At 58.6% G+C, this 14,733-nt stretch overlaps 1 protein-coding gene across 10 annotated transcripts in view; it reads right to left on the bottom strand.

Moving 5' to 3' along the window:
• Positions 1-14,733, bottom strand: part of TPD52 (tumor protein D52) — a 173,551-nt gene that overhangs the window by 11,176 nt on the left and 147,642 nt on the right. For 5 of the 10 annotated variants that reach the window (XM_016151479.2, XM_016151474.2, XM_016151477.2 and 2 more), the window contains 2 exons: positions 3,091-3,206; positions 1,180-1,328 (listed from right to left, as the gene is read on the bottom strand). In XM_016151479.2, coding sequence (XP_016006965.1) covers positions 1,180-1,328; positions 3,091-3,206 — 265 coding nt within the window. Of the gene's footprint in view, positions 1-1,179; positions 1,329-3,090; positions 3,207-7,881; positions 8,095-9,235; positions 9,705-14,733 lie in introns of those variants that run through there. The other 5 variants (XM_016151478.2, XM_016151480.2, XM_016151471.2 and 2 more) reach the window with 5 other exon arrangements.

Below are 14,733 nucleotides of genomic sequence, written 5' to 3'. Positions count from 1 at the left end.
TCCTTAACCATCGCTCGCTTCGGGCACAGTCTTCTGTGGTGCTGGGAAGAGAGAGGCCAAGAAGACAAGGCCAGATAAATCCAGGCAAGGGCTGAAAATGGACCCGGAGAAAGGAGACCGACCCCGGGGCGGGAGGAAATTATGCCTTGTATTCCTGCCTTTTCCACCTGAGCCAAACTACACAAAAACGAAATCAAGTTCCTCGCATGCCTTCTACGAGCTTCTCTCCTAAAAGGGGGCCAGAGCAAGACTTTATCATCCAAATGAGTTTACGAGCGTAAAGGATTTCCTTTTCAATTTTGCATGCCTGCAGAACGACCAGATAAAGACTTGTGGACTCTCCACAGAGGATGTAAAAGGTACAACACTCAAAACGAGCGTGACGTCGGCTGGGACACAAAGCTGTGAGCTACGGGCTCTCTCTTCTCACCTCCCCAGGGATTAGAAAAACAAAAAAAAAAAAATGATAGGTTAAGAGCCTCATTTACAGAAAGGAGTGCTCGGCCATTTTTACACACCCTTCCAAGTTCAGTATTAAAAACAACTACCGTTTATGGTGGTCCGGTCCAAGAACAGTTCCCCACAAAGGGGAGGGCACCGTAGCCCGGTCCCCGAAGGGCGTGGTCAGCCCCACCGCCGTGGGCCACCAGCTCGGCGGACGGGCCTGGACACACGACAGGGGGCAGAGTCTGCCATCGGCTACTGGAAGCGTGACAATGCCACGTCCAAAGCCGCGTGACCAAAACGGCAAGGGATGGGGGGGGGGGGCCTCTGCCCCCCGCGCGCAGCATGCACAAAGCAGGTGCGCAAAGGCGGCTCGGAGCCGGGCGGCCGGGGGCCCCGGAACCGGTCTGGCCCCGTCCCTTATCCGGGCCACCTCGCACGCGCTCTGTCGGCTGACGCCGATATCTCGGGGACACGCATCTGGCCAGTCGACGCGTCACATCTCGGGAACTGAGACTGTGTTTTTTCCGACTCCCTTCCGGTCCCCATCACGGTCTGGAAGATCGGAGACGGGGAGAGGCTGAGCTGCGGGGACCGGGCGGGGCGGGGGCCCTGTGTGGCGCCGGGAGGAGTCGCCGCGGCGCCCCCGGCCTCTCGCTGGCCCACTCCCCTCCCCACACGGGCGGCGCCCGGCGCCCCGCACGCCGCAGAGGGCCGCGCGGGCCACGCACGTACGCGGGCATCGCGGTCACCTCCTGCCAGCCCCTGGCGAGGTTCTCTCTCAGCTCCTGCAGCGAGCCGATGCCCAGTTTGCGCTTGATCTCCGCTAGATGCTTCTCCTTCGCTGCCAACACCTGCGAGAGGGTCTGGATCTCCTCTTCTACCTGTGAGGGAGAGGATGGTGTGAGAACACGGCGGGCCGCCCGGTGAGCTGAGATTACCAGCGCCAAGCCGCGCTCGGCGTTCTGGGCTTAAAGACACTTCTATTCCTTTACCTGTCTCTTTAGAAACAACATGTATATGTTGTTAGGAAAATCGGCTACGTGCTGCTGTCTCCCGTCGAGTTTCTCTTTTCTCTCCCGTGTACGTCCGTCTTGAGTTTGTCCTCGGCCTGCTCTTCTGTCCCCACACTCCCTGACACAGCTACCTCACGGGGACAGATGTACAGCTGGGAACTGCACAGCTAATACTCCACTTACTCTAACAGGCCCTCTCCTGACCTCCGGCGCTCATTCCCGGCTGGACGGTCACGCCTGAAAGCTCGCGAGAAAACTCACATTTGTGTGCCAGATCAAACTAATCTCCACCCCCCACCGAACGTGCACAAATCTGACCTTGCCGCGTGTGTCACGTGAGTTTAACTGGAAACGTCAGTCCCAGGGCCTGCCCAGGCCACGGCCGTAAATAAATCAGGCTGTCTCCCCCGGGGGCCGTGCAGAAGTCCCACGGGGACCCCGGACGCCGATGGGTCAGGGGAGCCAGACGCGGGCCCCGCCCACATCGAGCGGCCCCGAGGGATGTGCCTGGCGTGCAGAGAGACTCCTGACTGATCGGAGTCTTTTCCACTCGAGACTCGAGCGTGAGGAAGTGTAATGACGTTGGGAGGAGGCGCTGGAAAGAGCTGGACAGAGAAGCCCTGAGGGGGCACGGAGCATGAGACGAAGGCCGTAAACACACTGGCGGCGGCCGAGGCGCTAGGCGGAGGCTCCGAAGAGGAGGAAATGCTCGCGGGGCACAGGAAAGAGTTAGGCCAGGGAAAAGCCAGACCCCAGAGAGACGCATGCACCATGCAGGAGAGACCGACTGTCCCACGAAGCTAAAAAACGGGGTCCCTGAAGCACACGCGTTAACATTCCAGACCCCTGAAGGCTGCTCCCTTGGCCGGTGGCAGAGCCCCGTTCTCGGCCCGCACGACACTCCCGTGACTGCAGAGACAACGCGGCTTTTAAAACCACATGCGGTGTTGCCGAGTCACCTGCTTTTCCTGCCAATTAAAGCTTTTGAGAACCCCAAGTGAAGAGAAATTCCAGCACTCAACGAAAAGAGAGAGGGATAGATCGAGCGTAATGCGGCTGCCAAAATAATAAACAAACAAACAAACAAACAAACAAAAAGAATGCCACATCTCGTAGAGGGTGCGGATTAGAAAGCGGACCAGAACGAAGACGATCCTCGGTGCCTGTCAGACAGACCCCATGCTCCGTGCCCCGCTGGAGGCCGCGTTTTAAGAAGTACATAGTCAAGGCAGAATATGAGAGGAAACGGATAAGATGGATGAAGAAATAAAGTTGAAAATCTAGTACACTAAGCGATTTGCCCTAAGGCATCAAACTCTTAGTGTAGGGACCAGAGTTCCGGCCCAGGTTTTCGGACTCCATTTCGCAGTTTACCGGTTAATTCTCATCCTCCCTGTTAATACAGGTCTCCCTGGTGGCGCTGGAGATGTTTCAGGACGAGGTGACAGTCACACGACATTACGAATGCGCTAAATGCCACCCACTGACCTGTACGTGTTAACATGGTCGATTTTGAGAGAAAGAGAGTGTGCGTGCTCCAAGGTGACTGTAAGATATTACCACACAGAAACACGGATGATAATATATTTTAAATGCAAAACAGGAAATTTCAGAAAAGACGCTCCTGTACCTTTGCAAGCTCTCTCCTCAGCTCCTCCTGCTCCTCCTCGGACAGGGTCTCGGTGGCTCCGATGGCGGCAACAGCATCTTCTCCTGCCTCAGGCACAGGGTCTGTTCCCAGCAGACCTTGTTGGGAATAAAAAAATAAATAAATAAAATAAAGTGTGTGTTATAAAAGCTCGGTTAAATCCGCCGCTGCCCCGGCCGGAGTCCAGCCAGTGAGGTCGGACCCCCGCATCAACCTTCTGCACCTTCCAGGGACCCGGGTCCCCGTAAAGGACCCCAGTAAAGCCTGAGCTAACCACCGAAATCCACCAGCTCGGCTTCCGCCAACATCCGAATTTAGAAAACACTGCATTCTCTCAGCCTCCTCACGTCCTCGGTCACTGCACAGTCACCGCAAAGCAGGAGCGTTACGAGCCCAGCAGCAGGACCTCGGCAAGGCCTCAGATGCTGAGCCAGTCGAGCGCTGAGCGTGAGCAGCCCTTCCCGTGGGGTGGGGTGGGGGGCCGTAAGTGCCTTCAGCTCCCCGCTTCCCCTGGGCATCAAACCCCACAGCTAATGACCTCCTTGTGGGTAAAGGAAGTTTATTGTTTCTTTCCATTAGTCAATAGATTCAGGAAACGCCTCCTCCCCCACCCCCGCCCCACTTCCAGATACCCTTAAAACATTCCAATGCGCGTGTTCGGAGACGTGGCCCATGCCCACGTACAGGCTTGCCACGTTCCTGGAGACCGACCCCACACACCATTTCCTGGCCATTTCCTCCTGCTCACGCGGCCGGAGCTGGGGCGAGGCCAGCGAGGCCCCACGCCCCAGGTGCAAGATTTCAGGGGCCACCCAAAATCTCCATGTGACTCCTTTTACCATTTTAACGCAACGGTTTGTCAACGTCAGAGTTAACTCAAAGGGTCCGTGATGACCGCAACACCAGCGTCTTAACCGGGCGGGCTCAGTCCGCCTACTCGGCCCTCTGGCCACGGCCTCCGAAACCGCACTGCTGCCCATCTTGCCCTGATTCAAAATTTTAGTCTTTTGCTCATCATAGATTTTCTTGCACTGCTTTTCATTTGTTTAAAAACTACATTAACATATTTTGAGCTTGATCGCCGAGCTTCTGGGCGGCCCCCACCCAAATCCCACGCCTGAGGCAGGGGCTTCGTAGCCCGGTCAGAGCACCGCCACCCAGGCCAGGTCACGCTGCGTTCTCCCAGCCTCCTGGCGCGGACGCTTTGACGCCGGGGCCCGGGGGGGAGGTGCCAGCAAGCATTACGGCCACCCCAGCTGTTCCTCACCCCACGTCCGTTTCTGAGAAATGCCAGTTCAGCCACAGCAGCTGTGTGCCACCTGCCCAAGGCGACATGCCAGGCGGCAGAGGACAGACTTAACACCCGGGCGGAGAGGAAGAAGGAAGAATGATCACGTTGTTTGCTCAACAAGCAGCCAGCGCTGCGGCCAGCGCGAGCGGCCCAGGGTCTACGCTGCGAAGCCTCTCACGTGTTAACTGACGGTGGCGCTGAGCACTCGTGATGACGATCGTTACAGCATAGCAGGCCCGAAACAGTGCCTGCCTGGAAGGCGTCTACAGAATCGTTAAAGGCATGCGCCAACGCACACCGCACACTATGAAACCTCAAGCCGGCGGGGCCAACAGAGCAGGACCCTCTTCCTGTGGACAGGAGCTGTCCGAGGTTCTATCAGAGCCCACGGAGGAGGGCCCACGTGTGCGCGCAGATTTATCCCCGATGCCAGGTTACGTGAGGAGCGCGAGACTGAGTGTGGGCGATGAGCACGAAACTATAATGTATGAAGGTAACAACCGTCCAGGCCACATAGGAAGGACCGTGAGACAGCGCCTTATAAACATTCTTTACTTTGAATGCTTTGCTCAAATCTCAGGACCTTCCTGCCAAAACAACAGCACCGCAATGAAACTCAGGCGCTGACCCGTGCTTTAAATAATGACTCTTTCACGCTTTTCGATAAACACTATTTCACAAATCCACTTGAGGAAAAATGCTGTATCTGAATAATGCTTTATGCGGAGCGGCCCGATTCCACAAAGAATCTAAGGGGCTTCTAATGCTTTGCGAGTATTTAGGCGACTAGGGAAAATAAACGTCTCAGAAAAGGGGGTCACGGCGGTGCCCGCAGACGGCCTCGGGACCGCCACGACGACCCTGAGAGCCACGGAATCACACCACGACCCTGAGAGCCACGGATCACACCATGGAAGCCTCCGTTCTGCTTGCTCAATGTTAGCCTGCAGGTGGCAGCAAATTATCAACACCGTAATTCCCAGGATGATCGGCTGGAGGGGAAAATTGGAAAATACGGGACATGAAGGAGAACGGGAGGGTAGAAATTGAAATCCCCAGCAAACTGCGTCATGTGATAACCTCGGCCACCTCCAGGGCGGCTACCTGTACCCATCCTGTACCCATCCTGGAGCTGAGTGGTCCATGTACGCTGGCTGCATCACTCACCTGCGACACATCTGTCAGGTGGGGGTCACCACACCCCGACAGGTGAGGACGCTGAAGCTACAGAAGTTAAGCAGCCCGAAAACACGGGACCGAGTTAGGATTTCGAAACGAGACAAACCGGTTTGACCTGGAAGCGTTTGCTTCAAGTCACTGACTTCCCGAGCCCAAACAAAGAGCAGGGGCCGAAGGTCGGACTCTTGGACTCGGACTCGGGGACGTCTAGAAGCGACACAGACGAGACTGTGCAAAGTGAAGGAGCCCGGGAGTCTCGGTCGAGAGCAACTGCTCCACCTTGCCCGAACGGACAGCTGCCCCCAGCCTGGGGACCCGAACTGTGCCCCACAGTCTTTCTGGACGTCAGCCGCCTGCTCCCCTGTGTCCAGGGGCGGGCGGCATCCACGGCAGAGGTGGAGCCCGGCTTCGGGAGGAAAGAGGTCAACTTCTCACTCACGACGCGAAAACGGGGAGACAACAACACTTTAACGTATGGATTGCTTAAAACTGAAGCCAAAAAAAATTATGATGCGGTTATTAACGTTAACGCTCCTCCTCAGAATCGGACCGAAAACTGTTTTCAAAAGATGGAGAAGGGAAGCAGAATAGGACTAATATTTACCGAGGTCGAATCTCCCGTCAGCCGAGGAGGTTCACTTGTTACCTCCCGAAAGATAAAAGCAAAAGACAAAACCCTCGCCAACCGGGGACGAGAGCCGTGGCGTTTATTCCCGTCAGAAAAGCGAGGCCCTCCGAGGCTAGGGACGTGCGCGGCCCCAGAGGCGAGGTCCAGACGCAGGGCCTCTGACCCTGAACGCTCGCTCCCGCGCAGACTCTTTTTCTTAGAGAAGTTCGGGGGAGCAAGTCGCAGAGGAGCTGGGGGCAGCGGGCGGCGGCCCGGCCCCCGAGGGAGTAGGAGCGCAGGGTGCTCCCTGGCTTCAGGGCCGCAGGCGCTGTGATCGGGGCTGGGCCGCCCGCCCCCCCGCGCCGGGTGCACACGACGCTGGGCCACGCCCGCCCCCCCGCGCCGGGTGCCCACCCTGCGTCTTTAGCCAGGTGCGGCACCGGGCTCCCCGGCCCCTTGTCACTTGGGCTTCACCCTGTCGTTGAGCTCCGACTCCCCTACTGTGCAGCAGTAGCTCTTGAAGCTTTTCCTGCACACAGGATCTAGAGTCAGGGTGGGGGACGTCGTCCTCGCAGGGACCAGGTAGAGAGGAAGAGCCACTTTATGACCGAGGTCTGAGGTGGCCCCAGAGGCAGGGAAAGGACAGCAAAGGCCAGGGCCTCCCGGCTCTCCGACACCCCCAGCAGACACCTGGCTGCTGCTGACCAGCCCCCGACTTCCCGAGACCAGCTCTGCCCTGCTGTTTTCAATGCGTTCCCTTCCTGCAAACCTAAACTACACCCCGACTGCAAACAATCCACGAGAGGCGTCAGTAAGTCCTCAGCCAACACCGATAACCAAGTGCCGTGCTGTGCCCTTTACCACGGTGGAGTTTTTTTTTTATTATTATTTAATTATAAATGTCCTACTTTTTAAGCTGACGGAGAGCAAAATGCGACCTGTTCTTCATTAATAAGGAAAAAATTAACTTCTAGGAAAGCTGCTTCCTCCTCCGGCAAGTCACAGGCGAGGTCATCCGACCGCCTCCAAGTGTTGGCCGGGATGGTGGCTGAGCTGCTCCCAGCCCCGTGCAAACCCAGGTCCTCCCGGCAGCAGCTCGTGGCCTGCGAACATCCTCGAGCCGGCGGGCGTGACGGGCTGACCGAGCCCGCGGGCTTCAACGCCCCCTGCCTGGGCATCTCCTCTCAGCAGTCGCTCTCACTCTCACTAATCCGCAGTAAAACCCAGGACAACCTCCGACCTCCGACCTCCGACCTCCGCCAGCAGGCCTGGGAAGGGCGTCAGTGCTGCGGTCAGTCTCTTAAGGCTCCTTTCAGCAAAGACAGAACCGGGGGTGGGGTGGGAGGTCTTTGCAAATCACAGAAGCGACCGGAAACAAAGGCCTCGAGATCCTCTGCCCTTTTTTTTTTTTTGCTATTTATCAGCTCAGTGGGCGCTGAGCCATCAGATCGGCAGAATGCAAACATGCGCACAAGCAGCACCCCCTTTACAACCCCATTCCCACCGTACGCACACATACGTGCTACACATATGATGAGCCATCTTTCCGTCTGCTTGAAACCCACAAAAGCCTTGCTGAACCAGCGCCCCGACACCCCGGGCCACCTCGACGCTAACCATTTTAAAGCCAGGCCAACCCCACGTGGCGTCCAGGTTTGATTAGCCACAAACCTAACCTTCGGGAACTCGTAGTTACCAAATTTCTGCGGCAACGTCGGGGATCCGGGGGGAGACGGGTTCCCACTGGGAGACAGGTACAGGTACTTCTCATTCACTCCGGCGTCAAAATCGAACGGGGACTGGTAGTCCTCATCGAGCTCCATCTCCCGAGAGGCCATTCCCAGCAGGTGCCGGGCGCATGGCGCGACGGCCGCCGGGCTCTTCAGTCCAGTGCCCCGCCGGCCACGCGGCCTCACTGGAGCAATCAAGCCCGGGGGGGGGGGGGGAGGAGAGGCAGCGCCCTCCCCAGGTGCCTCCTCCTGGGCGCCTCCCACCCTCGGGACAGGCAGGTGTGTGTGATAAGGCCTGTGTGACAGCCCTCGCCACCTGCCGTGCCCTTGGGTCAACAAGGAACCACCTGGCCCGCAGGGCGTCCCCTGGGTCAACAAAGGAGGCCGGGCTCCACGAGGGCGTGGGTGGACGCTCAGCACAGCCCACGGCAGACACCGGCGATTCTCCGGTTCAGAACCAGTGCGCTGACCACAGCACGCCGGCCCAGCGAACCCTGCGGGGCAGGAGGGATTACCAGCCGGTAATCTCCGCCGACGCCATCTGGGCGGCGCTTCTTCCACGCGGATTACGGGGGTTCTGGGAGCTGCCTCCCCGGCTTCCCAAGCACAACTGGTGGAGGATTAAGCTGCATTTCCTGTTACCTTATCTCAGTAATGTCTGCTTGGGGCAACGAAAATTTCAGTGAGCCCTTCCTCCGTCCTGTCCTCCCTTCCTCCCTTCCCTCCTTCCTTCTTTCCTTCCCTCCTCTGTCTCTCTCTCTCTCCCTCTCTCTTTCCCCTGGAAAGATGGTGTTTCAGTTACATGTACTTTCAAACAGAAGAATCGCATCTGGAGGGAGACCTCCGGGCACCCCTGCACTGTTTAACCGAGGCCACGCCTCCACGGGGGCCACAGCCGGGGACCTGGAGGCAGACCTGCAGGGGGACACGTTCCGCTTTGCCCGGTGAGCCCCGCTGAGGACTGGGCCCGGGGAGGGGGCCCGGCGAGGGTGAGGGTGCCGGCGGAGGTCCTAAGTCGCCCCGCTCAGCTCCTTGACCCCGTCTCCGGCAGACCCTTTCTGTGCTACTCTCCCCTTCGCTCAAGGAGCCCGGCAGTCCCTGCCGCGCTGCCTGGTCACCACCGTTAGGGAGGCAGAAAATGCTGGAACCCTCCCCAGGGGGCGCGGTCCATCGCTGTGTAACAGAAAACAGCTGTTCCGCCTTCAAATCTTCCCGATGAAAAGGGAACGCAATAGACTCTCCCGGGACTGGAAGCACACAGAAAACATAAAATATTCTAAGCATTAAAAAATAAATCTGGTGCATGAAGTGCGTACGCACCGAGGCGGTCTGTATTCATTTCGCCTTATGATTCGTTTCCTTTTTCTTTTCCCGTTGGTCTCACGCCGCGCCCTATTTGGGCATGTCTTGGTCTTACTTCAGCGTTGAAACTTTATTTTTAACGACGAAAAAAGTTAATCATTATTTTTCTCCTAAAAGACAACAAAATGTGGGCAACTAGAAATGCCGCCCGTTCTCTATTTAGATAGAATAGACGGTTTCCTTTTTGCCATTTTTTGAAAGGCCGTGTGGTCTAGTTTCTCGTCACCCATGGCATCTCGGACTGGGGTGGGACAGGCGCCGGTCACACCCCCAGACCAGAGTGGGCGCACGGGGTCCCCGCCCTCTCAGAGTTCTGCGCTCGCCATCCAGTAACTGGTAGAAAACGCATTTTTCCACTGCTGCTCTTCCGCCCGCAGCCACCAGCATCAGGGGGTGTGAGGGGCCGACTGCGTCTGGGAGCTCCAACCTGTGCCGCTCAGAATGCACAGGTCGGAGCCCCCAGAATGCACAGGTCGGAGCCCCCAGCGCGATGGCACTTGGAGGTGGGGCCTCTGGGAGGCGACCGTGAGGGCGTGGCCCCAGGCTGGGACGGCCGGACCTGTGAGGACGGGGTGACAGCCCTCTGCCCCGTGGGAAGAGCGTCCTCACGAGGAATCAAGCCACCCAGCGCCCTGGCCGCGCACTTCCCCTCCTCCAGGACTGTGGGGGAGGGGTGGCCGTCCTCACGTGCCACCTGACACACATCCACATCCCCGGCCGCCCCCTCTGCCCGACATGCCGCCTTTTCTCTGCTCGCCACATCAGCCATCCTTCCAGGCCCGGGCGGAAACGCCGCCTCTTCTCAGAAGCCCTGCGAGAAGTGGATTATTTAAATGTTACGCAGAACATCTGTACAACAGAGAATTACGCCAACGGGAACACGGTGACGCAGACGTGTATGTGTTTTACAGGGAAAGGTATTCTTGGGACAGTCAACACACAAAGCAGGTTCCAAAACCGGGCGTACTGCAGGATCCACTGATGGGTGATGACAGGAGAGAGAGACCAACCGGACCAAAGAAAGAGAATGGGAAGGAGACGCCCCGCCAGGCGGCCCCGGGAAGGCGCTATGCGCCGAGGCGCCAGCAGAGGGCGCCCGCGGGCAGCCGGGGCCGCGCAGGGTCGGGTCCGCCCAGGCGCCGGCGGCAAACGCGGGCGGAGGGCTGTGCGGAATAAAGCCCGCCCTGGGTGGGTTCTGCGGCGAAGGCTGTCTGACACATAAAAACGCACTTGGTGGGCCTGGAAGGGCCCGCAGGTGACGCCGTGATGACCGGCCGGGAGGCGCGCCCGCCGGCCAGCTGGGCCCCAGCGGACCTAAGGACAGCAGTGCAATACTGGCCACTGAAAACGAGCTCAGAGTCCACGGGTGACGGCTCACGCGGTGTGTCCGTCGGACGGGACCACGGGCTGGGGCTGTGGCTGTGCGGCCGTCCGTGCACGGGGCGGACGCGGCGCCGGGGGGGAGGGCCTCCCCACCCCTGCTGTGCTGACGGGGGTCCCACTGGCACACCGGAAAAGAATGGCTGGTTAGGCGCCCGGGTAATTAGCTGCAACATACAAAGTTCTTCATTTTATAAATAGAGTCCGAGTTGTATGGTCCCGGCTGGTGGTTTCCATGACGACAGGCTCAGGGCACAGCTCTCTGACCAGTGCTTCCCAGACTCTAATGCGTCCATGGACCACCCGGACCACCCGATCGACTGCAGACTGAATGAATGGGTGTGGCTTTCTGAAGATGTGGCTGAGCAGGTCTGGGCCGGGGCCGAGGGTCTGCCTCTCGCACAAGCTCCGGGGGCTCCTCACGCTTGCTTTTGGCTAAATCTGCCCGCGGATGAAACTTGAGCGAACTCCAAATACTTGGCACTCCACGTGGCCTTCCCACGGGCGTCTCCTTTGGAAAACCAGAGCCGGACTCTGCAGCCAGAGAGCTGCTGCTGTTTGGGCGAGTGTTTCTGTTTTCCTGCTATGTAACCGCTCCCAGAGCGTACCGGGCGACACAGGAGACAGAGCTGGCTTTGTCACGACGGGCGACGACGGAGGCCCCGGCATGGCGGACGCCTGCACGGCCTTCGCAATGCGGGGGGTGGAGGGGAGGGGGTCGCTTAGAGTCTGGGAGCTCAGGAAAACAGGGGAGGAAAACAGGCCGTGCCTGCGGAGAGCACTAACCCCGCCTTTAAGGGCGCGGTGGGCCTCCCCGTGAGATGATGGGAAGCCAAACATTTCCGGTCTGCTGACTGAGGATAAACAGAGCCCCACAGGGGATGGTAAACAGGCCCGACCGGCAGAACCTGCGAGAAATGAATGACCTGGCGGACCGGGTTTGAGTCTGGAAACACTTCCACACTGCTCACACGGCGATTCTTGGCGACGCGAGGTTCGTGGGCAACATGTTTCCCTGAGGGAGAGGGAGAGGCTCGGGAACAGCGGGCGCTGATTTAAAATCACTGTTTGGCCAGGAACTCCCGCCACCAGAACGCCGGGGCAGAGCGCACAGACCCCGAACGCCCTGCCGCCAAGCCAGGCGCGGAGGCGGCGGAGCACGCTTCCAAACCGCGACCCCTTAATCAGGTCGACCACGGAAAAAAGGCACAACATGGATATTGCTTTTTATCCTAGATTTTACTAAGAAATAGTCTCGTGCCAAAACGTACAGGATTTCTATCCGAACCTGCTGCTCTGGTTAAGAAGTGCCATTCGCAATGACGAATCTCACATACTTCCCCCCTCGAAGACAAATTTCACACATCTCCTTTTTAAGGAAGAATACCTGTGCTACGAGTCCATTCAAGAGAGCCCGTTACCTTGAACCCAAATGAAGGACTGGGAAGCTTGAACATCAGACGGCCTCTCTGTCCCGTGGTGTGGACTGGCGACTGAAGATTTTTAAACATCTGAGACATCTACAGAGACGCTTGCGCTTATTGCCGCGAAGGCTCCTCACCGAGTCTCTCGGTTTCATGAAACATCATTACCGAACAGGTATTTATCACAAGGGCACACGATGCCATTTACCCCGGTGAGCTCTCTTAATGGCTGAAGGGCAGGGTGCGGAGAGACGCGATGGGAAGGGCGCGCGGGATGAGAAAACACCCTCCTGAAAAGAGTCCAGAACCATCAAGCCATGCGATCGCTGTCACAGCGTCCTCGAAAGATCAAGATCAAGAGCGAGGTGTAGGACTGAATAATGCTCATTACGGCGACGGCTACTAATCGCTGAACAATCAGCTCCCTCTGATTTCTGTGCACACGGCTAGTCTTCATCTCCCAGCCTCCCTCACAGTGAGACGCGGCCCAGCGACTCAGCTCCTCTCTCTCTCTTTCTCTCTCTCTCTCTTTCTCTCTCTCTCTCTCTCTCGATATAAAGGCTGAGATTTTGAGGTCTTTACTACGGCAGAATTTAGAGGAAGCTGGCCGGCAGAGCTCTTTTGCCGAATAGAGCTTTGGATGGAATTTTTTAAACTCCTCTTTTAAAATGATCACATTCTTAGACGAGACGGTTCTGGAAACGGACAGCACCCGAGGCACCGCCGCAGAGGGCGGCTTTATGTGTGGCTCCCAAGAAAGGTCAGAGTTCGTGGTAAAAGAAACCGGTTAACGCCCTCCAGCGCCTTCGAAAAAATAAAGCCTAGTGGTCTCAAGTCAGCTTCCTAGCCGGAGACGTGGCAAATACGCGAAGCTGGCCAGGGGTCTGACGTCTCTCTGAAATGAAACCGGAACAGACATCTATTCAACACAGAAGCAGGACACCAAGTTCAAGGCGTACGCGGGATCTTTCCAGTCTTTTTTTCTTGGCAAAGTTCAGCGCAAACAGCCTAGCAGCATGGCAGACGCATCGCTGTGCAGGATACAGTCACTGCGGGTGGCCCCCCGCCCGCAGCCCCCGCCCTCCCGTGGCCCCTAAGGCAGACATGGCTCCCCCAAGGCAGACGCGGCCCCCCAAGGCAGACGCGGCCCCTAAGGCAGATGCGGCCCCCCAAGGCCGACGCGGCCCCCCCAAGGCCAACGCGGCCCCCCCAAGACCGACGCGGCCCCCCAAGGCCGACGCGGCCCCCCCCCAGGCCGACGCGGCCCCCCCAAGGCTGACGCGGCCCCCCCAAGACCGATGCGGCCCCAGCATGCCACCGAGCGGAGCTTGCACATTGAACCCGCATGTCGCTTCCAAATCTGGATTCTCCGTAAGAGGATCTGATTTCGAACGATGATTGCCTGGACAAATCTGGCCTCCCAATTTTGAGACCTGGAAATCAAAAGGCAGGACCGGCAGAGGGCGGAAGGACAGAGGGCCGCGCTCTGGACGGTCAGAGCATCACGGCCGGCTCAGCGTTAGCCAACTGACCGGCCCTCACGACTTTCCTCCGCCACTTTTTGTTTTTAACTTTGAAACAAAAACAGAGACTCTAGTCAAACCGACTTCTTCTGGCCTTTGCTCTGCTGCATGAGAACAGGCCGAGGGGGAGAGGCAGGGAGGCAGTCCTCCCCTCTAAACCCCAAGAGCAGCGGGACCTGCCTCGCTGGGCGATGCTCCCCGCGCCGAGGCCTGGGGGCTAGGAAAGGCCGGCCCCCCGCGGGCGGGGTCTCAGCGTCAGCGCCACCCGCCACCTGCCGGCCGGAGTCGGGGCGCCGGAGTCGGGGTGCCGTGCCGAGTGCCGAGTGCCGCTGGGACGCACCACCCCGAGCCCGCGTTCTCAGCCAGCGTCCGCCTCCGAGATGGGCCGGGGCATCGGGTCTTTAACTCGTATCCCAAGGGACTCGACTACGACGGGTCCCTGGAGACACGGGGAGATGCGCCAGGCTCTGGGCGGGAGAGATCATAGCAGACGTCTGGACAAGCAAAGCAGAGCCTGTCAGGCGGGTTAACTGCTGGAATTCTCTGCGAAGGCACAAAACTACAGGACCAAGCGGGAGAATCCCACTTCCCAGTGAAAGCATCAAACCGATTCACTCGCGTGCACTTCCGGCCTCCCCCCCACCCCCCCCACTCCCCGCCCGGCCCCCAGCCTGCGCCCCCACCTGCCACCCGTCACCTGCTCACTGGCCCCACTCGCCCACCTACCTAAAATCACCGCCGTGCTCTTTCCCGAACCACGCACACACGCGGCCTGTCCCCGTCGTCCGGCTCGATGTCATGTTCGGGAACACACGTGACCCGACAGACCACGTGACATACCTGTCGCGACCACCTCTCCCCCTGGTGCGTAAGTTACGCAGGGGCAGGATTCTTGCATTTATTTTTTGCGTCGGGTTTACTTTGTGCACCGATCTACCCCAGAGCAGTGCCTGACGCGAGATCACTATTCACTGATGAACGTCCCGCCCAGCCCCGCAGTTTAGCAGACCAAGTCCGAGCCCCGTCCGGGGGTTCCGGACGCTGGTGGCCTTTCCCACCCTCAACCGCGTAGCTCGGACTCGGAACCCGGGGAGCCCGTCTCAGCCGCTCCCTGCGTCCCTACCCCGCG

Source organism: Rousettus aegyptiacus, unplaced genomic scaffold (genome assembly GCF_014176215.1).
Source record: "Rousettus aegyptiacus isolate mRouAeg1 unplaced genomic scaffold, mRouAeg1.p scaffold_m13_p_15, whole genome shotgun sequence".
NCBI lineage: Eukaryota > Metazoa > Chordata > Mammalia > Chiroptera > Pteropodidae > Rousettus > Rousettus aegyptiacus.
This window is presented reverse-complemented; position numbering and strand designations above follow the sequence as displayed.